The 27,051-nt window shown below is 51.8% G+C and overlaps 1 protein-coding gene across 1 annotated transcript; it reads right to left on the bottom strand.

Annotated features, from left to right (window-relative positions):
* DUSP12 (dual specificity phosphatase 12) lies at positions 1-7,953 on the bottom strand. Its single transcript, XM_054042674.1, has 6 exons — positions 7,640-7,953; positions 6,961-7,074; positions 6,737-6,855; positions 6,076-6,172; positions 4,001-4,187; positions 1-521 (listed from the first exon to the last, which is right to left on the bottom strand). Exons 1-6 carry the CDS (start codon positions 7,888-7,890, stop codon positions 360-362), a joined length of 930 nt encoding a protein of 309 aa, XP_053898649.1. The 5' UTR covers positions 7,891-7,953; the 3' UTR covers positions 1-359.
* Between the last annotated feature and the right edge of the window lie 19,098 nt (positions 7,954-27,051).

Here is a 27,051-nt window from a genome sequence, read left to right as displayed (position 1 = left end):
TGACTAGACGGAGTTTATTAGCACTTCACACTTGCAGGCTATACGATCAGCAATATTTCACCAATGGTTTTTTAAAAAGATGTCAGTGGATTTTTTCTATTAATTCATATGGCTCCCCAAATCTATGAAATACAAGAAGCCCCAAGAAGAGTCATCCAGCTCATCTTAAACAACTCTCTTGCACAGATGCACGTGTTCATAAACACTAGAAGCTTGTGCTACAATTGTATGTTCTGGTAGTGCCAAACTATCCTCATGCTAACAGAAAGAGGTGACTGCTGACCACAGCGATACACTATAACAGGCAACAGTTCTCAGAGAACCTCAGGGGAGTCACTAAAGCCAGCAAGCACCAGCATTCACGTTTTGGCAGTTTGGAATCCACAAACTGGCAGCGCTTTCATTTCATCCACCCGACTCTTGTGAATCTGGAAGGCAGGAGTCACCCAGCGGCCACACGAACACTGTTCACCACGCCAACTGAAGGAGCCCAACTTCGAAGTACATTTGGGGCACAGAAGCTGCAATAAACACAAGCAACCATATATAAGGCTCTTTCAAACAATTCACTTCTCAGACTTCAGGACTAGAACTCCTAGGAAGCAGCTACAGAGCCTGGGGCCACATCAACAGTTTCAGACTCCAAGGCTAGAAGGGACCATTGTGATCATCTAGTCTAATCTCCTGTATAACACAGACCACAGAACTTCCCCAAAATAATTAATAGAGCATATTGTTAAGGAAAACATCCAATATTTATTAAAAATTATCAGGGATGGAGAATCCACCATGACCCTTGGGGTAAGTTGTTCCAATGATTAATTACCCTCACTGTTAAATATTTACACCTTATTTCTAGTCTGAATTTGTCTAGCTTCAACTTCCAGCCAGTGGATCATGTTATAACTTTCTCTGCTAGACCAAAGAGCCCACTATTAAATATTTGTTCCCATGTAGGTACCTTAAATAATACTCCGGCAGCTCAGCACCGGCGCACCTGCCGCGAGGGGGAGGAGGGGAGGGGCTGCACTGCGGGAGCGGGGGAGGCAGGCTGGCGGTGCGGGTGGCGGGAGCACGGAGAACACGGCCGGAGGACTCAGGAGGAGCACCGGGCAGCCATGCAGCCGGCCTGAGAGAAGCGGTGCTTTGAAGGGGAAACCACCACTTCTCTGCAGCTGCCCCTGCTCCTCCTGAGTCCCCTGCCCATGTTCACAGGGCCACATTCCGAAAGGGGCCTGGGGGGAGGGTTCCAGGGGAGTAGTTAGGGGCAGGGGCCGTCAGGGGACAGGGAAGGGGGGTTTGATGGGGTTGGGTCCCGGGGGGCAGTTAGAGACGGGGGGTCCCAGGAGAGGGTGGTCAGGGGACAGGGAGGGTTGGATGGGTCAGGGGTTCTGAGGGGAGCAGTCGGGGGGGAATGGGAGGGGTAGGATAGGGCGGGGGGGGGGGGGGGAGCAGGCTGTTTGGGAGGCACAGCCTTCCCTACCCGGCCCTCCATACTGTTTTGCAACCCCGATGTGGCCCTTGGGCCAAAAAGTTTGCCCACCTCTGCTCTACATAGTAGAATGCAGTTGCATAAATAGAGAAACAAAAATAATTAAGTAAAGGCAAAGCTGGGATTCTAACGGATTTGGGGAGATAGAAGAAGGCTACTCCAGATGGCAGAAGCTACAGCAAAGAAGAATTTTGCATCTGCAAAAGTGAAACTGTTTGAAATGACCAGGAGATGAAGGTCGCATATGAACACTAGTGGGGAGAGAACCTGAGTCCATTAGATAAGTCTGGGAAAGTGCACAGAAAGTTTGGAAGACAATAGGGAAAGTTTTATAAGTGAAATTGATCAGGAGCGCTTTGTGGCTCATTTATTTATTTAGCGTGTGCATAGTCGTCTAGCCAAGCGATGGTCTCTTCAGCGGCGTGATGCAGTTCTTCTAGGCCACCGCTGAACCTAGTCAGCAGGCATTCATCGACAACACACGTCACGGTCTGTGTTGCACCGCAGCTGCACAAAGGGATGGCACAAAGGCCCCAGCGATACCAGATGACTGCAGAGACACCTTGCCTTGTCCGAAAACTGCTCAAAAGGGACCACTGGCAACGGGGCAGGTCAAAACCAAGTGGGCAAATTGTGGGGTTGGTGACGAGGGACTGGCTGGGGATTATAACAGATTCCATTCCTCTTGCCAGAGTGTTTCCGCCCTAACATCCTGGTGCGTCGGATGAGACCATAATGGGCGACGTGACGGCAAATGTGCAGCTGGCGGTTTAAAAAGGTCATTGTGCAGCAGCAGGCTTGAGTTGGCACGTACTTTCTCCAGTAACTTTCCAGTGGCAACTTCTCGTCTGATACGAGGAGGAGCAATATTGCTCAGAACTGGAAGCCATCGGCGTGGAGTCGGACGCAGGGTGCCGGAGATGATACTCGTGGCAGCACGTAACTGCGTATCTGTCAGTCTGGTGTGTGACGATCGACTCCAAACTGGTGCGCAGTATTCTGCCACCGAATACGAGGTGGCAAGAGCTGTTGTCCGCAAAGTTGAGCATGAGAACCCCATGGTGAACCTGCCGGTTTGCTAAGAGTGTTGCGCATCTTAACTTTAGCTGCTGTCTTCTTCGGGTGGGCATGGTAACTCAGTGTGCGGTCTAAGGTCACACCTAGATAGATCAGTTTTATTTCATGCTTCGCCTTCTGACCATTTAGTTCTTGTGTTGCACTGGCGTGATGAAGATGGAACAAACTGGAGACTGTTTATATGACGCTTGGCTGGAGGCACCAAGTCTTACAGTAGTCAGCTAACTTTATCTTGTCCCAGTTTAAGGTGGCATCAAGCTCATGAAACGTCTGGGCCTGGGTACCGCCACAGATGTCATCTGCATAAATGAACTTTTGTGACTCCATTGTTGGCAGGTCACTGATGTAAAGGTTGAACAGGGTTGGAGAAAGCACAGAGCCCTGGGGTAACCCATTGCTCTATCGTCTCCAAGCACCCGTCTTCTCCCTCATGTGGGCTCTGAACTGACTATCGCAGAGGAACAGTTCAACGATACCTGTGACCCAAGGTAGCAAGACCTGTGATACCTTCAGGCGCAGGCCAGTGTACCGTACCGTATGCCACTGCTAGAGCGATGAAAACAGCACCTGTTTTCAAGTTTCTCTGGAAGCCATTTTCAACAAATGTAGAGTAAAGTAATCAAGTTTTTCTGGAATGTGGGAAGAAAGAGGCAGCAGAACTGCACACATGGTGAAGTTACAAGGAGTCTGGTGGCACCTTAAAGACTAACAGATTTATTTGGACATAATCTTTCGTGGGTAAAAACCTCACTTCTTCGGATGCATAGAGTGAAAGTTGGGATTTTTGGTGAAGTTGGGATTTTGGGGAGGGCAGAAGAGAGCTAGGAAGAATCTTCTGGCAGAAGTGGAGCTGAGAAAGCAGCAAACATATAGTTTAACTCAGCTTTGCAGTATTGTCATGAAGACCCACCAGTCCAGGCATCAAATCTACTTACCGGTCCTTAATTTTGGTGATAACGGAAAAAACCTAGATATGCTTGTTCAACAAGACAACACACACTATCTCTAACAGGGTAAGTGAAATTCTGCAAGATTTCTCTAAAAACATCTCTGCTGCATAATCACAATATTACTCAACAGAGCTATTAAAAGGTGTCCTATGGCTTAATAAGCTATTGTCATGGAGGATACCTGAAGCAGAATCCCACTCTGGGTATCATCCTCCATCAGCTAGTGGCTATTTGGTGACCATTGTCATGTGGGAGCCCTAGAGCTGTAAGAAGTGGGAGAAGACGACATTTACAGCTTATTAATGAGCTTCAGAGGTGGTGGAGACTGAAAGGACTGTAGCTGTAACAGCAATGTTGCACGAGCAGTAAAACCAGGAGATTTAAGGAGTTTGGTCAGATGCACAGAATCATTAAAAAAAAGTGAGAACGTCTCTTAAGGGAGTTTCATAGACAAACAATGTGAAGTGCTTGCTCTCCTCACCTGTCCTTCCATCACTCCTAACAATACTGGCTCCATCCACTGTACAGGCTCAATGAAATAAGAGGTACATTTAACTCGACTGTCATTACAAAGCTGAGCAGGATCTGTAATCCTCTTGTGAGCAAACGCTGCTGGTCCACTTCCTTCAGCATGGGCTAAAATGCTCGAACTACGAAATAGGGAACGTCTATTTTTCAGAACAAAAGAGAGAAAGAAAGGCTGAAGATAACTGGACAACAGTGAAGTACAAGGCAATAGTAGCAGCAGCAAATGGATGGGGTTATACAGTATAGATTTTCTTTTTTCATTTGAAGAGGTCAGTGAAGGCTGTCCCTTTTTAGACTGCCTCCCGACCTCAGCAAATCCTATCATGCCTGCAGCCCTGGGCCTCTTTCCCACAGTTACACTTTGTTTCTTATGTAGTTACACCTCTACTCTGATATAATGCGGTCCTTGGGAGACAAAAAAAATCTCATCGCGTTATAGGTGAGACCATGTTATATCGAACTTGCTTTGCCCCCCCCCCCCCCCCCGTTCCCTGACCACCCCCTCCAGAGACCCCTGTCTCTAATCACCCCCAGGACCCACCCCCTAGTCAACCCCCCTGCTACCTGTCCCCTGACTGCTCCAACCCCTATCCACACCCCCTGCCCCCTGATAGGCACTCACCAGCAGCAGAGCAACGTGGCCTCAGCCCGCTCCACTCCACTCCACCACCTCCCAGCCGCATCGCTCTGCTTCCCATCGCCAGTGAGTGCGGGGAGGTTGGGGAAAGAACGCCCCCCGCACTCACCGGCAGCGGGAAGCGGACCGACGCGATCCCAACCCGCTCCACTTTCCTTGCCCCAGTCCCAGCCCCGTTGCTGGGGTGGGGGGGGGGCGGGGAAAGGGGTGATGGGGAAAGGTCCCGCACTCACCTGCGGCAGGAAGCGGAACGCCACAACTGGGAGCTAGCGGAGTGGAGCGGGCTGGGGCCAGGCTGCTCCGCTTCTGCCGCTGCCGGTGAGGATCCCGTCCCCCAAGCAACACAGCTGGGGCTGGGGCGAGGGAAGTGGAGCAGGCTGCTCCCGGTCCCCTGCTAATCCCCCAGGCCACTCTGGGACTGCGGGGCCCCCAAAATTGCCCCCCCCCCCCCCCCCGACAGCTCCTGCCTCCCTAGACCCACCACCTGTAGGGGGGGAGCCCCTGACCGCCCCCGAGACCCTCTGCCCCGGCCCTGCACCCTTAACACGCTGCTCAGAGCAGCATGTCAGAGCTTTACCGTGTTGTATGCGAACCCGTGTTATATCAGGTCGTGTTATATCGGGGTAGAAGTGTACTTTTAGCAAACTCCTAGCTAATGAAACATGAGATCATCTAGGTACATGTGTCTGGGAACTGTACAGCTAGAAAATAGGAATCTCTCCTATTTCCAATGATTAAAAAAAAAAAAGAGGCCGAAACAAGACCAGACAACTGACCTACGGAGTTAAGAGGCTTCTTCGGGAGGAGAAGGGGGGGGGGTGTCAGATTTTGAACAGTTTCAACTTAGTAAACTCAGTTTTAGTTTTGATGTAAGCAGAAGCAACTTAAGTGAAGTTGCACCTACTTACAGAAGATGTACACTTAGCCCCAGAGGTTCAAAAGGACTTCAGAGCCTGAGAGGCATTTTATTCTTCGGGTACATCTACACTACAGGGGGGAGTCGATTTAAGATACGCAAATTCAGCTACGTGAATAGCGTAGCTGAATTTGACGTATCGCAGCCGACTTACCCCGCTGTGAGGACGGCGGCAAAATCAACTTCTGCGGCTTTCTGTCGACGGCGCTTACTCCCACCTCCGCTGGTGGAGTAAGAGCGCCGATTCGAGAGGTCGATTTCTACCCGCCGATTCAGGCGGGTAGTGTAGACCTAGCCTTCATGATCACAAAACAAAGATTAGGCAAAGGAAAGTATCATGCGTACTTTTGATTCAAAGTTTTTCAAAGATTTATTCCTGTTCTGAAAGAGACAAACCCAATAAGCTACAAAGGCTATTTTCCTTACAACAGTTTATTTCAAAGTAACACTTTGTGAGAAATGAAAGGCTCCATACCGGCATTTTCTACACCTGTAGAGAACCTCACTGTTCAGAGTTTGACAAACGCTGGTTGGGTCAACTGCAAAGACTTCTCGTGGCAAGTCTTGCAGCTCTGCAGAGAGTGAATGATACAAATCTGTGAACTGGACTCAAACTTAATGAACTATTTATAATTAAAGCACTATGCCCGTGCCCCAGTCTTCACACTTCCTACCTTCCCCTTCCCTAGGAAGTTCCTAAGAGATGAGCCTCACCACTTAGTGCTTAAAAAGGGGAGTTGCACTGCGCTAATTACAAGAAGCTTTGTAGCTACAGATAGCATGTCTTGATCTTGTCCTGATGTACAGATGGCTCTCAGTGTACAAAACTTTATACACACAACATGCAGAGTTTTCAGACCATCGAGGTTTTTACATGCACAAATCACCATATTTGAGCACTAGCTGCTCTCAATTGCACTAGTATAAATCACTAGATTTGCCAAACCAAGCTAGATTAGAGCTAGCAGTGTGTAACTGAAAGGCTGATTCAGATAGTGCTAATATTTCAGTCCTGGAACTAGTATCTACCCTAGAAGAAATATAATATACCATCCTTCTGCAAGTTCAATAACTCTTAGCTACAATGGCTCTAGCTCCCCTGAATACACAGCACCTCAGACATTATCTTCACTCACCAGGATATTTCTCTGTAACTTTTTGCAAGTGATACTGTTTGTAAATGGCACTGCTCACATCAACTTTACAGCCCATTGTTTCATAGAGTTTCAGCTGCCACTCAAAACCTTCGTTCATTCTGGAACAATAGTGAAAATCAGAGGCACATTTCCTAGGCTATGGCGAACGTACACATTAGTCCGCACAGGGACAGAAAGGAATCTTAACAGGGCAAAGAACTCACTTGGCATCTGATTTGATGGCTTTGATAGTGGCATAAGCCTCTTCGAAGGTGAGATTGTTGGTTTTCATTAAATACGCCGTTACTAAAGCAACACTTCGACTGACTCCAGCATGGCTGAAAGACAAAGAACTCTTTAGAATAAGATCATGAACAAAACTGGGGAAAATACACTAGGGGAATTAATTCACTTCAAGCCTCACTTCCATTTTTAATGATCTGTTTTGGGGGAAATTAATCTTTTTGCTCCGCTTCTGGCTGCGGAGAACGTGAGCACGGCCTGGCAGGGGAGGTGAAAACGGGATCGCCTGTTCCTGAGACCCAGGTCACTGGGGGCAGTGCAGGGGGGGGAGGGGAGGGGAGAAGGGTCCGACCACATCTCACTTCTTCAGGGACGCTGGAAAAATTTGCACAGTGGGGGGAGTTGAGAGCCATTGACCCAAACTGTAAACCCAGTATGTGATGAGAACCACTTCAAGCCAGAGGGTGCAGCCCCCCGCCCCAGTTCCAGCATCACTGCACTTCTCCCCGGACAAAGGACTAAGGCGCTGCCAGCCCCGGTGCTAAGGTCCGTGCAAAGGGGCCTCGGACCAGCCCGGCAGCGACAGCTCAGCCTCCGGCCGCACAGTCCAGGGGTCCGACGCGGCCCTTCGGACATTGGGGGTCCCCCCCCCGGGCTCACCATCGCACCAGGGCGGCACCGCCCCCCGCCCGGGCCGCGCTGAGGAAGGCGGCGCAGGAGTCGAGGTGGCTCAGCAGGTCGGTGCCGGGCTCGTCCCGCGCCGGGATATGCAGGGTCCGGATCCCCGCCACCGGGGGCGGCTCCTCCGCGTCCACCGAGAGCAGCGCCCCCACCCCCGCCGCCTGCAGGGCCCCGGCCGCCGCGCCGGCCTCCGCGCCGCCCACGAACAGGCCAGGGAGCACCGGCACCATCCGGCCTCGCGCCCCGCTGTCAACGCCCGGAGCGCGGCGTGGCCCGGCCACCGGGCTGCCGGCTTCCGGTCTGCCCCTCCCCCCACGGCCACCAGCAACACCGCCTCTTCCGGTCTGAGCCTCCCCACCAGTGCCACCACCAACATGGCGGCTTCCGGACGGCCCCTTCTCCCCACCATTGCTGCCACCACCAACATGGCGACTGCCGACCTGGCCCCTCCCCATCCTTGCCACCGATTCCCACCTCCCAGTGCTTCGTTCAGCGCCGACAGCGAGACGTCCTTGGTTCTAAAGTGGAAACTGCCCCCTTGGTACCTGGGAAGCAGGGCGGGCTCCAGGGTTTTGGCCGCCCCAAGCAGCCAAAACAAAAAACAAAACAAAACAAAAAAGCCGCGATCCCAGGTGGTGTGAGGGACCGTCCGCCGAATTGCCGCTGAATACCTGGATGTGCCGCCCCTCTCCGGAGCAACCGTCCCAAGCACCTGCTTGAGAAGCTGGTGCCTGGCGCTGGCCCTGCTGGGAAGAGCCTCTGTCCCCAGCCATCAATAGGGCAGTTTCCACCTTTTTCTCCTCTGGTTATTGTTCGCGCACACACCTGTGCACTGGGATGGATGTGTACACAGCATGCGCACAAACACCAAAATGCACCCCTGCAGCCAAGTTGTGCGTGTTCACACTGTATGTACAAACACATATAGACAAACACCCAGGGCCGGCTTTAAGCCGATTCAGCCGATTCAGCTGAATTGGGCCCCGCGCCTAAGAGGGCCCCGCAGCTGTTCACTCCGCCCCCAGCTCACTTCCCCCTCCTCCCCTTGTTCCTCCCCCTCCCCTGCTTCCCGTGAATCAGATGTTCGCGGTAAGTCTGAAAAGGGGCAGGCGGCGGCAGCAACAGGTAAGGGGGCGGGGGGCGGCCCAGTCCGGCCCTGGCCGAGCGGCTCCAGCCCGGCACGGGCCCCGGGGCGCCGGCCGCGTCCCCAGCCGAGCGGTGCCGGCCGAGTACCCCGGCCCAGCTCGGGCCCCACGGCTCCGGACCCGTCCGAGCACTCCCGGCCTGGGCCGAGCGACTCCGGCCTGGCCCTGGCCCCAGCGGCTCCGGCCCGGACCCAAACCCCGCGACCCCAGCCTGGCCCTGGCCCCAGCGGCTCCGGCCTGGACCCAAACCCCGCGACCCCAGCCCCGCGACCCCAGCCCTGCCCCCAGGAATCGGGCCCCGCTCTTGCTAAGGCCGGCCCTGCAAACACCAAAGCTGAGCTGTGTGGACACACCATACCTGAGCACACAGGCACACACACCATCTTTGAGACCTGCATATACATACACACAAATGTGTAGACTCAACACCAAAACCAAGCTGCATGAGTGCCCTGCATGGAAACATATGACATAATAGAACAATGATTCTCAACCTTTCCAGACTACTGTACCCCTTTCAGGAGTCTGATTTGTCTTGCGTACCCCAAGTTTCACCTCACTTAAAAACTACTTGCTTACAACATCAGACATCAAAATACAAAGTGTCACAGCGCACTATTACTGAAAAATTACTTCCTTTTTCATTTTGTCCATATGAAATTTTAGTTTGTACTGACTTCGCTAGTGCTTTTTATGTAGCCTGTTGTAAACCTAGGCAAATATCTAGATGAGTTAATGTATCCCCTGGAAGACCTCTGCGTACCCCCAGCGGTACGCGTACCCCTGGTTGAGAACCACTGACATAGAGGGATGCAATAAATTGGAACAGGAAAGGATTGGGGTGGCTGGGCAGGGACAGGGCTCTGAGAAAAAGATTTTGCAAGGTCTGGGACTACACGAAAAAGAGTCAGATTCCAGAACTGAGTCAGTCTGATCTGTATGGGGGATCATGTGGTGGTCACGCCTACACTCTACACAGGAGAAGGAGGAAGACTCTTTCCACCCTTGGAGCTGCCAATAGCTACATGTTCCATGTGGGTCCAAGAAGCAGGAGCGCTCTTGTGTCAATACTAAAGAATCCCTGAAAGTTGTTTTCTTCTAGCACTAAAATGGGATTTTTTTTTTATAATAAGGAAAACAGTATTACCCCTAACATTGCCCTGTCTCCTCTTCAATGCAGAGCATCTGCCTACCTTCCCCATCCGCTTCCTACCTGGCTTCCTGCTGTTTCAAAGCAAGAGTACACAGATCCTTACACCATGGAAATAGGGTGTTCCATCATCTGGGACTGGCTTTGGGAACAGAATGTCCTTTTTTGTTTTCAGGAAGAGTTTTCCTCACCCACTGTGCTCAGAGGTCAGCAACTAAGTTCTGAGGAGGTCTTGGGAGAATAAGAGCACCCAGAGTGCTTGGTCCCCATACTTGCTTTCCAAGCATGCAAATAACAAAAATTTCAGCAGGGGGCAGGCTTGAGCTTGTCTTACTCTGAAAAGAAAATTCAGCCACTTACTGTATTACAGGTTTCAGGGTAGCAGCCGTGTTAGTCTGTATCCTCAAAAAGAACAGGAGTACTTGCATCCGAAGAAGTGGGTTGTAGCCCACGAAAGCTTTTGCTCTAATAAATTTGTTAGTCTCTAAGGTGCCACAAGTACTCCTGTTCTTTTTACTGTATTACAATCTAATAACTGGGTTGGTTAGACCTGAATCAAGCCAAAATAGATCTGCATTAGCAACAAATCAAATGAACCAAGAAAAGACTCCTGTTTTGTTTTTTTTTAAATATATCTCTGCGGGACACCTTTGAAGTTTCCTCACAAATTATCCCTAATTCTTAGCAAAGGCATCTCAGCTAAAACCTTTCTGGGAACCCAGAACTGGTGCTGACAAAATGCATTGTACCTCACCTTTAAAGTAAGTTAACAAGTAAAGTTGTTGGAAGTTCCCAACGCAGCTATCTTTACAAGAAACAGACAACACATTCACTGTTGTATGCAGTGTTGTAGCCGTGTTGATCCCAGGATATTAGAGAAACAAGGTGGGTAAGGTAATATCTTTTATTGGACCCACTTCTGTCTCTCTCAGCAACAGAAGTAGGTCCAATAAAATATCCTACCTCACCCAGCTTGTCTCTCTAACATATTTACTGTCATATTTCACAGTCAGCTGGTCCTGGCTCAGAGTTTTCCCTCCTTATTGCAGGTCACTTTAGCTAGGTATGACGATCAATACCTTGATATGCTGCTGCTTCCCTTTCAGAACCCACCTTAAGGGGCTCTGGGATTTTGTGAAAATTTCTTCCCCGCTTGTATCCAGGCTACCAAAGCAGATCATATGAACATAAGAATGGCCATACTGTCCATCTATCCCAATATCCTGTCTTCTGACGGTGGCCAATGCCAGATGCCCCAGGGAATAAACAGAACAGCTAATCATCAAGTGATCCATCCCCTGTCACACATTCCCAGCTTCTGGAAACAAAGGCTAGGGACACCTATCCTGGCTAACAGCCATTGATGGACCTATCTTCCAGGAACTTATCTGGTTCGTTTTTTAACTCTGTTATAGTCTTGGCCTTCACAACATCCTCTGGCAAGGAATTCCACAGGTTGACTGTGTGTTGTGTGAAAAAATACATCCTTTTGTTTGTTTTAAACCTGCAGCCTATTAATTTCATTTAGTGACCCCTAGTTCTTGTGTTATGAGGTGTAAATAACACTTCCTTATTTACTTTCTCCACACCAGTCATGATTTTATAGACTGCTATCACATCCCCCCTTAGTCATCTCTTTTTCAAGGTGAAAAGTCTCAGTCTTATTAATTGGTCCTCATATGAAAGCCGTTCCATATCCCTAATCATTTTTGTTGCTCTTTTCTGAACCTTTTCCAAGTCCAATATATCTTTTTTTCAGATGGGGCAACCACATCTGTACACAGTATTCAAGATATGGGCATACCATGGATTTATATAGAGGTAATATGATATTTTGTGTCATATTATCTATCCCTTTCTTAATGATTCCCAACATTCTGTTCGCTTTTTTGACTGCCGCTGCACATTGAGTGGATGTTTTCAGAGAACTATCCACAATGACTCTAAGATCTCTTTCTTTAGCGGTAACAGCTAATTTAGACCCCATCACTTTATAAGTATAGTTGGGATTATGTTTTCCAATGTGCATTACTTTGTATTTATCAACATTGAATGTCATCAGCCATTTTGTTGCCCAGTCACCCAGTTTTAAGAGATTCTTTTGTAGCTCTTCGCAGTCTGCTTGGGACTTAACTATCTTGCATACTTTTGTATCATCTCCAAATTTTGCCACCTCACTGTTTATCCCTTTTTCCAGATCATTTATGAATATGTTGAATAGGACTGGTCCCAGTACAGACCCCTGGGGGACACCACTGTTTATCTCTCTCAATTCTGAAAGCTGTCCATTTACTCCTACCACTTGTTTCCTATCTTTTAATTAGTTACCAATCCATGAGAGGATCTTCCCTCTTATCCCATGACAGCTTACTTTGCTTAAAAGCCTTTCATGAGGGACCTTGTCAAAGACTTTCTGAAAATCTAAATACACTATATCCACTGGATCCCCCTTGCCCAAATGCTTGTTGACCCCATCAAAGAATTCTAATTGATTGCTGAGGCATGATTTCCCTTTACAAAAAACATGTTGACTTTTCTCCAACAAATTATGTTAATCTATGTGTCTGACAATTTTGTTCTTCACTATAGTTTCAACCAGTTTGCCTGGTACTGAAGTCAGGCTTACCGGCCTGTAATTGCTGGGATCACTTCTGAAGCCCTTTTTAAAAATTGGTGTCACATTAGCTATACTCCAGTCATTTGATACAGAAGCTGATTTAAATGATAGGCTACAAACTACAGTTAATAGTTCTGCAATTTCACATTTGAGTTCCATCAGAACTCTTGGGTGAATACTGTCTGGTCCTGGTGACTTATTATTGTTTAGTTTATCAATTTGTTCCAAAACCTCCTCTAATGACACCTCAATCTGCGACAGTTCCTCAGATTTGCCACCTAAAAAGAATGGCTCAGGCTCCCTCACATCCTCAGCTGTGAAGGCCGATGCAAATAATTCATTTAGTTTCTCTGCAATGGCCTTATCGTCTTTGAGTGCTCCATTAGCATCTCGATCGTACAGTGGCCCTACTGGTTATAGCAGGCTTCCTGCTTCTGATGTATTTAAAAAAAATTTGCTATTACTTTTTGAGTCTTTGGTTAACTGTTCTTCAAATTCTTTTTAGGCCTTCCTAGTTATATTTTTACACTTCATTTACCAGTGTTCATGCTCCTTTCTATTTTCCTCACTAGGATTTAACTTCCACTTTTCAAAGGATGCCTTTTTGTCTCTCACTGCTTCTTTTACTTTGTTGTTTAACCACGGTGGTACTTTTTTGGTTCTCTTACTATGTTTTTTAATTTGGGGTATAAATTTAAGGTGAGCATCTATTATGATGTCCTTAAAAAGTTTCCATGCAGCTTGCAGAGATTTCACTTTTGGCACTGTACCTATTAATTTCTGTTTAACATCCTCATTTTTTTAAATGCTACAGTGTTGGGCTGCTGTGGTGTTTTCCCTGCCACAAGGATGTTAAATGTAATTATATTATGGTCACTAATTCCTAAAGCCAGAGAGCACAGCAGGCTGGACTACCATGAAGATCTCCAGAGTGGAAAACAGTCAGTTTCCTGAATGGGCAGAGGATTATGGGATTTCTTATGGAAATCTTGGGTGGTTTAGCGAAGCTCTCTTGAAAAACATCCACAATCCCTGAATTATTAGCAGCAGTAGATAAAGCACTACAGGAGTTACTTATAACCAATGCTTCTAAATAGTTACAGAAACAACTGTTTTTAGTGTGGATGTAGAGTTGTTAACTTTCTACTCGCACAAAACTGAACACCCTTGCCCTGTCCCTTCTCCAAGGCCCCGCCCATGCCCCACCCCTTCTCCGAGGCTCCGCTCACTCATCCCCGCTCCCTCTGTCACTCGCTCTCCCCACCCTCACTCACTAGCTCATTTTCACCAGGTTGGCTCAGGGGGCTGGGGTGTGGGAGGGGTTGAGGGCTCCAACTGAGGTCCGGGCTCTGGGGTGGGGCCAGGGATGAGGGTTTGGAGTATTGGAGGGGGCTCTGGGATGAGGCAGGGGGTTGGGGTGTGGGAGAAGGTACAGGCTCTGGGCTGGGGGTGCGGGTTCTGGGGTGGGGCCATGGATGAGGGATTTGGGGTGCAGGAGGGGACTCTGGGCTGGGGCTGAGGGGTTCAGAGTGCGAGAGAAGGCTCTGGACTCGGGCAGGGGGTTGGGGTGCGAGGGGGTGTGAGGACTCTGGCTGGGGGTGCAGATCTGGGGTTGGGCTGGGGATGAGGGGTTTGGGGTGTAAGAGGGTGCTCAGGGCTGGGATCAAGGGGTTTGGAGGGGGGAAAGGGGATTAGGGCTGGGACTGAGGCAGGGGGTTTGGGCCCAGGAGGGGGTCAGTGGTGAAGGCTCCGGGCGGCGCTTACCTCAAGCAGCTCCCGGAAGCAGCAGCATGTCCCCCCTCTGTCTTCTATGCGGAGGTGTGGCCAAGCAGCTCTGTGCACTGCCCCGTCCCCGCAGCTCCCATTGGCCATGGTTCCCAGCCAATGGGAGCTGTGGGGGCGGCACTTGGGGCAATAGCAGTGTGCGGAGCTCCCTGGCTGCCCCTGCATCTAGGAGCCAGAGCGGGGATATGCTTGCTGCTTTCCAGGAGCCGCACGGCACGGAGGCTAGCGGGGAGCCTGCCAGGCCCGCTGCGCAGCACCACCAACCGGGCAGTCAACAGCCTGGTCAGCAGTGCTGACTGGAGCTGCCAGGATCCCTTTTTGACCAGGTGTTCTGGTCTAAAACTGGACACCTGGTCACACTATGTGGATGGGCCCAAAGCTGCATCCACAGCTCCTTCTAGTATAATTTCTTGTATGAATGGTGTTCATCAATCTCTCTCTGTTAATTATGGGTCCCTTCTCCAAGATGAAACAATGCACAGAGTATATGGGGGTAGGACTAGATACTGAAAACAACAAGATTTTGGGACACCGGGAGGATGGTGTATGTCTCTGGAAGGCCTCATTCAGAAGACAATCAAAAAAGCATGGATCAGCATGGCCTCTCCCAGAAGCTGTGTTGTGTCCAGGACTGTGGGTATAAAAAAACACAAAGAGAGCCACAGAGGAGACACAGTATTTGTGGGAGGAGCCATCTGACAGTCACTTTTCCATCAATTTTAGAAAATAAATGTTTCCTTGCCACTGCCTTTGATAGCAGTTATGTAAACAATACTGGTTAGACATCTGTGAGTACATTTCAAATTCTCTTTTTTCATTATACTAAAAACTTCTTTATTTCCATTTCACCTTTTCTATTTTAAATGGGAGATCTCTTCACTGTTCCTTCACTTTCCCTTAGCTCTTTGTTTTAATGCTTTGTTGTTTTACCATGTCTTTCTTGACAAGATAACGCTTTTTTTCTGCATTTATAGAACTCTTTGTGCTCCTGTAGGATGCAGGGTACTGTGTTATTTAGCAGAGTGCCACAGCTCTTCTCTCCAGCTGCCTTCCTTGCAATATTCATCAGGATATAGTAACAGGAGCCTGATGTTTTGGTTTATCAAATGACCTTGGCATTTCTTTCTCTCCTCTTCAGTCTGTGTCTGGGGTGCAGGACATGTGTAGAGTCTAACAAGGATTTTCCACAGATAGTATTTTTCTCTTCTGTCCAAGGATATTTTTGCTTAGGACACAGCCAGAAAACAGTAAAGTTTCTGTACCTGTGGCTAGAACAAAGGAGCTGTGGGGGCAGAAGAAGCAGCAATCTAGCTTGATGTTGCCAACTTTCACAATTTTATCATAAGTTTCACTAAATGTGGTGTTTCTTCTTAAATTCCCAGTTCTTGAAGTCAAGTGATAACCTGAGAAATTTAAACAGTAAAGTATATTTCTAACTCTCCGGGTGGTAGAGAAAATCTTGAAAGCATGACCTTAGTGTATGCTAAAGGCTCAGAACCAAAAGACAAGCAAAAAGAATTCAGTATTTATTACTTTTTAAAATATTGCCATTTTTGAACCAGTTGCATAATTTTTGAGGGCCTGATTCTTTATTTTTAAGTGCTTTGTGTTCAGTGATGAACTGCCAAAATATTAACAACCGGTTCCCTACTCCTCACCCCAGGATGGGGTCGTGCCCCCCCCCCCCCGCTCCCTGGGACTCCTGCCCCATCCAACCCCCCACATTCCTTGATGCCTCCCCCGGGTCCCCTGCCCCATCCACACCCCTTCCCTGTCCCCTGACTGCCCCCTGCTGCCCCATCCAACCCCTCCTCTCATTCCTGATGGCCCCCCGTGACCCCTGCCCCATCCAACCACCCCTTCTCCCTGTCCCCTGACCACCCCCCCGGAACCCCTGTCCCTGACTGCCCCCCACCGCCCCATCCAACCCCTGCTCCTTCCGGACTGCCCCCCGGGACCCTTGCCCCCATTCAAACCCCCTGTTCCCTGTGCTCTGACTGCCCCGACCCCTATCCACCCCTCCCACCCTCCTGAACTCCCCCGCCCTCTTCCAACACCTCCTCCCTGCTCCCTTACCACACTGCCTGGAGGTGGGAGCTGGGCCTGGGGCCGGAGCCGCTCAGCCGAGGCCAGAGCCGCTCGGCCGGGGCCAGGGCCAGGCCGGAGCCGGTCAGCCAGAGCCGGGGCGCTCGGCCGGGGCTGGACCGAAGCCGCTTGGCCGGGGCTGGGACACGCCGCTTGGCCGGGACTGGGCCGGGCTGGAGTCGCTCAGCTAGAGCAGGACTGGGCTGCGCCGCGCCGCGCCTCCCTGGAGCCCTCCTCGCCCCCCCCCCCGCCACTTGTTTCTGAGCCCTCCCAGGCTTCCCGCGCGAACAGCTGATTTGCAGGAAGCAGGGGAGGGGGAGGAGAAGGGGGGCGGAGCGTTCAGGGGAGGAGGCGGAGGTGAGCTGGGGCTGGGGGCAGGGCAGGGAGCTGCCGGAGCTTTACCAGTTGTTAAATTTAAAAGCTCTTTTAGAACCGGTTGTCCTGCGTGGAAAAGACGGTTACTCACCGTTGTAACTGTTGTTCTTCGAGATGTGTTGCTCATATCCATTCCATTAGGTGTGTGCGCGCCGCGTGCACGATCGTCGGAAGATTTTCTACCCTAGCAACACCGGCGGGTCGGCTGTGGAGCCCCCTAGAGTGGCGCCTTCATGGCGCTGAATATATACCCCAGCCGACCCGGCGCCCCCTCAGTTCCTTCTTGCCGGCTACTCCGACAGTGGGGACGGGGGGGCGGGTTTGGAATGGATATGAGCAACACATCTCGAAGAACAACAGTTACAACGGTGAGTAACCGTCTTTTCTTCTTCGAGTGCTTGCTCATATCCATTCCATTAGGTGACTCCCAAGCCCAACTTAGGTGGTGGGGTCGGAGTGAGACATTGCTGTGTGCAAAACCGCTGATCCGAAAGCAGCATCGTCTCTGGACTGCTGCACTAGTGCATAGTGAGCTGTAAATGTGTGGACTGATGACCAAACCGCCGCTCTACAAATGTCCTGGATCGGAACATGTGCCAGGAAAGCAGTCGAGGAAGCTTGGGCCCTCGTGGAGTGAGCGGTGAGGTGCGGTGCTGAGACACCTGCCAGGTCATAGCAAGTCCGGATGCAAGACGTAATCCAGGAGGATAGGCGTTGTGAGGAGACCGGTGAGCCTTTCATTCGGTCGGCCACTGCAACGAAAAGTTGCGTCGTCTTTCTAAAGTGCTTTGTGCGGTCAATATAGAAGGCCAGGGCTCTGCGTACGTCCAGGGAATGCAAACGTTGATCCTGGCGAGTGGCATGTGGTTTAGGATGAAAGACCGGGAGAAATATATCCTGGTTGATATGAAAAGGAGAAACCACCTTAGGGAGAAAGGCAGGATGTGGACGAAGCTGCACTTTATCCTTATGAAAAACTGTGTAAGGGGGCTCAGATGTAAGCGCCCTGAGTTCAGAAACGCGCCTTGCTGAGGTGATGGCTACGAGGAAGGCTGTCTTCCAGGATAGGTACAGAAGTGAACAGATGGCCAGTGGCTCGAATGGAGGACCTGTGAGCTTGGAGAGAACCAGGTTGAGGTCCCACGTCGGGACGGGCTGACGTTGTTGTGGGTACATCCGGTCTAAGCCCTTGAGGAATCTAACGACCATCGGGTTAGAGAATACCGAGGACGCGAGTTCCCCTGGGTGAAAGGCCGATATAGCGGCCAGGTGAACTCTAATTGAAGATATCGCCAACCCCTGCTGTTTTAGGGAGAGGAGATATTCCAAAATGAGAGGAATGGGTGCCTGCAACGGGGACGTGGCTCGTTGTTCGCACCAACAGGAGAACCGCTTCCACTTGGCCAGGTACGTGGTGCGTGTTGAGGGCTTCCTACTGCTCAGCAGAATCTGTTGGACAGAGTGCGAGCATTGCTGCTCTGCTTGGGTGAGCCATGGAGCAGCCACGCCGTGAGGTGGAGTGATTGCAGGTCGGGGTGACGCAGCCGGCCGTGGTCCTGAGAGATGAGATCCGGACATAATGGAAGCGGGATCGGTGTCTGAACCGAGAGCTCCAACAGTGTGGTGTACCAATGTTGTCTCGGCCACGCTGGAGCGATCAGAATTACCTGTGCCTGGTCTCTGCGCAATTTGAGCAGTACCTTGTGGACCAGAGGAAACGGAGGGAAGGCATAAAACAGGTGGTCTTTCCAGGGAAGGAGAAACGCATCCGAGAGGGAGCCCGGAGCTCGACCTTGTAGGGAGCAGAACACGTGGCACTTCCTGTTGCCTCGAGATGCAAACAGGTCTATCTGGGGAAACCCCCACTTCTGGAAAATGGAATGTATGATGTCCGGACGTATAGACCACTCGTGCGTCTGGAAGGACCTGCTGAGTCGGTCCGCTAGAGTGTTCTGGACTCCAGGGAGGAACGATGCCGTGAGATTGATTGAGTGGGCGATGCAGAAGTCCCACAGGCGAATGGCCTCTTGGCATAGAATTGACGAACGTGCTCCTCCTTGCTTGTTGATGTAAAACATGGCCGTGGTGTTGTCGATGAGAACTAACACACAACGGCCACGTAGGAGATTGAGAAATGCCTGGCACGCCAGGCGCACCGCCATCAGTTCCCGAACATTGATGTGCAGGGCTAACTGGGGTGCAGTCCACAGGCCCTGGGTATGGTGTTCGTTGAGATGGGCGCCCCAACCCAGAGATGAAGCGTCTGTGACCAGGTGCAGAGAGGGTTGTGGGGTGTGAAAAGGCATCCCCTCGCAGACCACATTGTGATCTAGCCACCAGGTGAGGGAGGTCAGGACCGAATTCGGGACCGTGACCACCATGTTCAGGCTGTCCCGATGTGGGCGGTATATTGATGACACCCAGGTTTGAAGTGGGCGAAGCCGAAGTCTGGCATGCCTGGTTACGTACGTGCAGGAAGCCATGTGACCCAGCAGGGTGAGGCACGACCTCACCGTGGTAGTTGGGAAGGTCTTGAGCCCTTGAATGAGGTTCTTGATGGTGCCAAAGCGGTTGTCTGGCAGGATGGCTTGTGCACGTCTGGAGTCTAGAACTGCGCCGATGAATTCTATTCTCTGGGTAGGTTCTAGAGTGGATTTGTCCTTGTTGAGTAGGATGCCCAACTCGTTGAATGTGTGCACTATTATGTGGACGTGAGCTTGAACTTGCTCCTTGGTGCGACCGCGTACCAGCCAGTCGTCTAGGTACGGGAACACCTGTATCCCTTGTCGACAAAGATACGCTGCCACGACAGCCATACATTTCGTGAACACTCTTGGGGCCGAGGATAGGCCGAAGGGAAGGACTGCAAATTGGTAGTGCACTCTGCTTACCATGAATCGCAGGAAGCGTCTGTGAGGCGGGTAAATTGCGATATGAAAGTAAGCGTCTTTCATGTCGAGGGCGGCGAACCAGTCTCCAGGATCGAGGGAAGGGATAATGGCCCCCAAAGAGACCATGCGGAACTTCAACTTTACTACGAATTTGTTGAGTCCGCGCAAGTCCAAGATGGGCCGCAGACCTCCTTTGGACTTGGGGATCAGAAAGTAACGGGAATAAAATCCCCTGCCCCTTAACTCTATCGGAACCTCCTCTATGGCCCCCAAGGCCAGGAGCGTAGAAACCTCCTGTATAAGAAGTTGCTCGTGAGAAGGGTCCCTGAAGAGGGACGGGGAAGGGGGGTGGGAGGGGGGGATAGAAGAAAACTGGATAGCGTATCCCCTCTCCACCGTGCGGAGGACCCAACGGTCCGAAGTTATAAGGGACCAAGCACGGTGGAAGTGGGAGAGGCGATCCCGAAAGGAGGGGGCTGGATCCTGGGGGATGACTGGGGCGCCGTCCTCGACCGCACCTTCAAAAGTTCTGCCTGGGGCCTGAAGGTGGTCTAGGTGGTCCCTGGTTCTGGCCGGGTTGAGGGCCGGTCCACCTTCTTCTACCACCTCGCCCTCGCCTCCGGGCCGAGTCCTGTCTCTGGCGAGGCGGGGGGGGGGGTAGAAGCGCTGAGGCTGCGGCCTAAATGGTCTGCGCTGAGGGCCCGCAACATGCATCCCCAGGGAGCGCATGATTGTTCTCGAGTCCTTGAGGCTCTGCAGGCGAGAGTCCGTCTTGTCCGAGAACAATCCATGTCCCTCAAAGGGCAGATCCTGTAGGGTTTGCTGCAGCTCCGGAGGCAAACCCGAAACCTGAAGCCAGGAGATCCTCCGCATAGCGATACCCGAAGCCAGGGTCCTCGCAGCCGAGTCCGCTATGTCCAAGGAGGCCTGCAAGGAGGTCCGAGCCACCTTCTTACCCTCCTCTACCATGGCTCCAAACTCCTCCCTGGACTCTTGGGGAACCAACTCCTTAAACTTCCCCATAGAGTTCCAGGAGTTAAAGTTGTAGCGGCTCAGGAGCGCCTGCTGGTTCGCCGCTCTAAGTTGCAGCCCTCCGGCTGAGTAAACTTTACGGCCAAACAAATCGAGTCGCTTAGCCTCCTTTGATTTAGGCGCTGCAGCCTGCTGACCGTGGCGCTCTCTTGCGTTCACTGATGCCACCACCAGTGAACACGGTTGGGGGTGGGTATACAAGTACCCGTAGTCTTTAGACGGGACAAAGTATTTCCTTTCCACCCCTCTCGCTGTGGGTGGGATAGAGGCGGGAGTTTGCCATATCGTAGCTGCATTGGCCTGTATCGTGCGGATCAGGGGTAACGCCACCCTCGATGGGGCATCCGCTCCGAGGATGTTCACGATAGGGTCCTGCACCTCCACTATCTCCTCCGCCTGCAGGTCCATATTACGGGCCATCCTACGCAGGAGATCCTGGTGAGCCCGAAGATCTATCGGAGGTGGACCTGTACATGATGTGCCCGCCACTGCCTCATCCGGAGAGGAAGAGGAAGATGCCTCCGGTGGTACAGGATCCAAGGGAGGGTCCTGGTCCCCCTGCTCCTGGGCCGGAGCATCACCTGTGCTTGGGTCCATGGTGTCGGGTGGCGTGGACACGGAAGCCTCCATGCCCCCTGGCGGAGGCCGAGAGATGGTGGACTCCGGGGCCCTTCTAACGGAGTGGCCCGAGCGAGAGGTCGAGGGTATCGGAGCCCCTTGCTCCTGGTGGTACGCCCACGGGGTCCAAAACGACCAGTGAGATGGGCCATGAGAATGGTCCTCTGTCATCTCCTGCCAATGGCCCAAGTCCCGTTCCTCGGCTTGCCCTTGAGGGGGGTATGCCGATCTCGACAGGTCTTCTGAGGAGCGAGACACCGATCTTGATGGCCATGGCGGTGCCGAGATAGACGAAACGATCCCCGTGGGCTGCGGTGCCGCACGGTGCCGGTCCGGAGATGATCTATCTCTACGTGGTGCCGGCGAACGGTGCCGGGACCGCGATCAGTGCCGATGACCTCGTCGGTGCCGGGAGTCGGATCTGGACCTCGACGAGGACCTGGAGTATGCCCGGTGCCGGGAGCGGCCTCTCGACGCCGAGCGTCGACCGTAGCGGTGCCGAGAACTACGTCTCGACGTTGATCGGTGCCGACGATCATAGCAGTGCCGAGACGTAGAGCGGTGCCGCGACGAAGATCTTGGCTGCGAGTACGACCGGTGCCGAGGTGATATTCGGTGCCGGGACTGCGAGCGGCGTGGGGACCTGCTTCGGGACCTGGACCGGTGCCGAGGTTCTAGCCCTTGCGATGGAGGGCGCATCAAGGCAGGTTTCCCCCTCGACTGGACCGGGCGAGTCAACGGTGCCGTCGGTGCCGGTGGTTGAGGCGGTGCCGGCTCCGTGAGAGCTATCAAGTCTCTCGCCGCCGCGAAGGTCTCTGGAGTCGACGGGAGTTGTATCACCGCCGGTCTCGGTGGAGACGCTATCTGCACCGGACTCAACGGCCTCGGCGCTGGAGTCGACAGTGCTGGAGGCACCTGTTTTCGGTGCTCCACCGGCGGACTCGGCTCTACCCCCGGCACTGGGGGAGCCGGCGTCTTCGGCACGGAGGCCCCCGTCTTATGGGCTTTTTTATGCCCCCGGGATAATGACCGGCGTCGAGGCACTTGCTGCGCTTGCGGTGCCGACGAGGTCCGGTGCCGGGGAGGCTTGTCCGACGCCACTCGTGTGGTCGGCATGGCCGGTGCTGCCGGGGCACTGCGCACCGAGGCGCTAGGTGCCGGGGCCTGGCTTGTAGAGGGAGTGTCCGGACTAAGTGCCGCCTCCATCAGGAGTTGCCGGAGCCGAAAGTCCCGCTCTTTTTTGGTCCTTGGTCTGAAGGCCTTACAGATCTTGCACTTATCTGTTTGATGGGACTCTCCCAGGCACTTCAGACAGGAATCGTGCGGGTCGCTCGTGGGCATAGGCTTAGCGCAGGAGGCGCACTGCTTGAAGCCGGGAGCGTTGGGCATGAGCCCGGGCCCGCGGCCGGGGGAGAAAGGGGGAGATGACCCCCTTAATCCCCTGGACTACTATAACAACTATAACAACTTTTTTAAAAACTATTTAACTATTTAACTATAAACACTAGAACTATAACTATAACTACAACTGCGAATAACTAACTAAGCTAGGGAGAGTGGAGAACAGCTATGCCGCGCTCCACAGTTCCAACGACCGTCAGGGGCGGTAAGAAGGAACTGAGGGGGCGCCGGGTCGGCTGGGGTATATATTCAGCGCCATGAAGGCGCCACTCTAGGGGGCTCCACAGCCGACCCGCCGGTGTTGCTAGGGTAGAAAATCTTCCGACGATCGTGCACGCGGCGCGCACACACCTAATGGAATGGATATGAGCAAGCACTCGAAGAAGAACAACCGGTTCTAAAAGGGCTTCTAAATTTAACAACCGGTTCCTGCGAACTGGCTCCAGCTCACCACTGTTTGTGTTGGCATCATGGCTACTCAGCCTCAGGAACATGAATTATCTATAAAAAGTTAGGAACCTCTCTAGATAAGATTAAAGGTCATGTTTTCTAGTCAATGTTGAGCTCATCAATTAATCTCTCCTGATTGAGTGTCTGAGATTTGGAGCAGTGCAAGTTCCATTGTATATTACTGTGCACAACGGAATGGGAAGGTGAGCATAGGTGCCACAGACAGACTTAGCCTAAAGGCTCATAATTAAGGCAAGGATTTTTTCATGCATAATTTTAGTAAAAGCCATGGGCAAATCACGGGCAATAAAGAAAAATTCATAGAGCTCAGAGCTCCAGGGTCCCCCGCTGCCCAGGGCTTGGAGATGCAGGGTCCCCCTGCAGCCCCTGGGAGCTGTAGGGTCCCCACCTCATGCAGCAACTGGGAGCTGCAGGGTCCCCACCGCCTGTGGGAGCCAGGAGCTCCAGGGTTCCCCCCCCCCCGTGGCTTAGAGCTCCTAAGGACCCGGGGTGGCCGGGAGTTGTGGGGTACCTCTGCTGCCTGTGGCGGCTCGGAGCTCCCAGGCCCCTGCCACCTGCGGAGGCCAGGAGCTGCAGGGTTCCCCCACTGCCTGCGGTGGCTTGGAGCTCCAGGGGGCCCCCTGCCGCCTCTGGCAGCAGGTGTACCCCGCAGCTCCCAGCCCCCTCAGGTGGTGGGGGGACCTTGCAGCTTCCAGCCACCGTGGGCTGAAGTCACAGAGGTCTCTGGAAGTCACGGATTCCATGACTTCCATCACCTCCGTGATAAAAATCGTAGCCTTACTCATAATTAAGGGTTAGATTTTGCCATCCTTTACTTCTATGAGTAGTCTTATGACCACAGTGGAACCACTCATATAAGTAAAGACTGCTCAACATAAGGATTTATTAAACTAACCTTCTGGTAAAGACTGGGAGCCTAGAGAACCAGTTTGAAAAACCTGAAGATCCAGTACTCATACCCAGACTTGGTTTGAGAGCCACTGGGTTTAGATTAAAACAATTAATTGGAACCCAGAGGATCCTTTTCTCACTGTGTGATATCCATCTGCCTTGCTGGAAATTAGGTACCAACTGGATTTTACACTTGAGCCAAGCTTTCCTAAGGGAATAACCCACCCAGAGAACCTGCTGGGAAATAAGAGTTGATTCTGCCCTAGGATCTATTTCATGAGAGTAAGTGGTAGTTAATAAAGGCAGGGAAAAAATAAAAGTCTAAAAATCTCTCTTTCTAGACTGAAAGTTTTCCACATTTGGGGCCAATCTAAGGAGTGATTTTTTTAATATGTTATATGTTTTTTTATATGTTATAAAATTGGTCCAGCTGCTTTGGCATTCAATTGGGCCTTATTCTCATTCACACTAAGGCCCTGTTATACTTGCCAGTGTAATGGGGCCTTAACATAAATGAGAATCTAGCCCAAATAACTCCTGAGAGGTCTTGTTTGAAACCCCCAAACTGAGTCCCATCGCTGAAGGTCAGTTGTTCTTCTGCTTAATTAAATTGCTGTTGCCGTCCTCTGTCTTATGCTAGTTTCTGTGCAATTGCTAAAGGTGAATAGCAAAATAGAAAATGGCAGTTAAACCTAGATTTCTGTGCTGAATAATCCCTGTTAACCAGACTATGGGTCTCAATCAGCAGTGAAATAAGATACAATCTAGAGACTGGGTTTCTTTAGGGATCATAACTTCTTTGGGTCAGAGGTTTGCAACCTACGATTCTATTTCAAGTTGAGGGGGAAAGCAGAAGCCTTTGTACAAGGACATGCCAGCCATCTCTGCTGCACACCATAACATTCAGAACTTTGCTGTGGCACAAAAAATGGAACTTAAATCGTGTTGCTCAGAAAGCAGTGGCCCTTCCCACCTTAGGTAAGGATAGAACTTAGCAAGCACATGCAAAATCCTTTGTTAACATGCAATTAAGAGTACAAGTGCTAGACATTACCCTGTGCTCCTTGTGCCCTTCAAGAACATGAGAATATAACAGTAAAAACATCATAGGTGTTACAGATCTAGTCAAGCTCCCCCTCTTGGACACTCCCTACACTACTCTGAGGGGATCCAAATGATGAGTCCCCCATGTGCTTTAAACCTCCAGAGTCTGAACAGAGTCCAGACACAAGACACTGCCCCTGGCTGGGGGTCCCTAGGCACACTCTTCGGGGCCAGATCCTCTATCTAGCTCCCCTTTTTGGCAGCTGATACCCCAGGGTCCAACTGCCCAACCCCAGGGCCATCCTTAGGCTTACACAGAATACGCAGCTGCATAGGGCACCACGTAATTTGGGGCACAAAATTTCATGGTGCCCTAGGCAGCGGAATGCTGCACATGTGGCACTGGCACCAACGGCCAGCCCCATCCCCCAGCCAGTCCCCCTGCTCCGCCGCTGCCCTGCCCCCATTCAACCCCTTCCCCCAAGCTCCCACCCCTGCTCCACCCCACCTCTTCCCACCCCTGCTCCGCCCCCACCCCGCCTCAATTCCACCCCTTCCCCAAGGCCCCTCTCCCGAGCGATGCGGTTCGCGGGATTAGCATGGGTACTGGAGCCGGCAGAAGGGGTCGGGCCTGCCCCTGCACTCACCAGCGGTGGCAGCGGGAAGCAGAGCGACCCAGCCATAGCCCACTTCACTCCACCAGCTCCCAGCCGCATTGCTCCGCTTCCCGCCGCCGCTGCTGGTGAGTGCAGGAGTGGGCCTGACCCCTTCCTCCAAGCCCCCTCCCCCAAGCGACAGGGCTGGGAGTTGGGGGAGCAGAGCGGGCTGGGGCTGGGTTGCTCTGCTTCCCACTGCCATCAGTGAGTGCGGGTGGGGGGCGGGCCCAACTCCTGCTGCTGGTGCCAGGCCCCCCGGTAATCCCCCGCACTGCCCTGGGCCTCCCTGCCCTACTGCTGCCCCCCACAGCTCCTGCCCCCGCGGCTCTGCAGCCCTTGAGTGCAGCCCCCCCACAACAGAGGGTTGGCCCCCCCACAGGGGGGTGCAGGTGATCGGGTTGCGTAGGGCACCACCATAGGTAGGTCGGGCCCTGCCCAACCCCTTGGATTAGTGCTGACCCCTCAGTCTCCTGTGTAGTTTATGCACACCCCTTTCCAGAACTCCACCTTTGTGAAAACTTTGGTTTCACAGGTTAACTCTTCAGGGGCATGGCGATAGTGAAAGCAAACAGATACACAGACAGCTTTTGCAGAGGATTCTAAAACACCATTGCTTTTTACTTAACAGCACAAGAGATACTGAAATCTAGACAAAATAATAAACATGTTGTGACATTGCAGTCTATATGATTTTATACAAATATGCTAATGAGTGAATATGATTTAACTGGAATATGCTTCATGCAAAAGGTCTCTTGTAAGGTATCATTACAAAGCTTATAATCTACTGAGTGTGGTCATCCTAGTTGTATAAATGTATCACTCTTGTATCTGAAACTAGAAATATGAAATATAACTCTGAGGGCCTATTGTAATTATGCAAAGTGTGGGCCATTAATGGTTGTTTGGAATCTTGATGGCTCCCATTAACCAGGACAATTGACTGTGGATGGCTCTGTTTGGAGGCAAGCCTTCTTGTGAGTCAGGCTGGGAGGAATGAAGGCTTGGGGTCTTACAGTGGCATGTCACCTGAACTGGAATCCATCTTTAACCTAGTGCTTTTCCATTGAGAAGTGGGGGGTAAGAACCCAGAGGGACAAAGGATTCCAGCCTATGCAAAAGATAGATAAATGGGTGGAACAGAACAAAGGGGAGAGCCGCCATGAAGAATCCCCTAGCTATCACCTGAGCTGGAACAAGAGCTGTACCAGGGGAAAGAATTGTGCCCAG

Source organism: Malaclemys terrapin, chromosome 1 (assembly GCF_027887155.1).
Source record: "Malaclemys terrapin pileata isolate rMalTer1 chromosome 1, rMalTer1.hap1, whole genome shotgun sequence".
In the NCBI taxonomy this organism is placed as follows: domain Eukaryota; kingdom Metazoa; phylum Chordata; order Testudines; family Emydidae; genus Malaclemys; species Malaclemys terrapin.
This window is presented reverse-complemented; position numbering and strand designations above follow the sequence as displayed.

Coding starts and splice junctions, on each gene's coding strand:
- DUSP12 (XM_054042674.1), bottom strand. CDS start 7,890: ATGGTGCCGGTGCTCCCTGGCCTGTTCGTGGGCGGCGCGGAGGCCGGC. Junction 6,173..6,736: donor AGTTACAGAGAAATATCCTG/GTGAGTGAAGAT, acceptor CACTCTCTGCAG/AGCTGCAAGACTTGCCACGA. Junction 4,188..6,075: donor TACAGGTGTAGAAAATGCCG/GTATGGAGCCTT, acceptor TCTGAAAAATAG/ACGTTCCCTATTTCGTAGTT.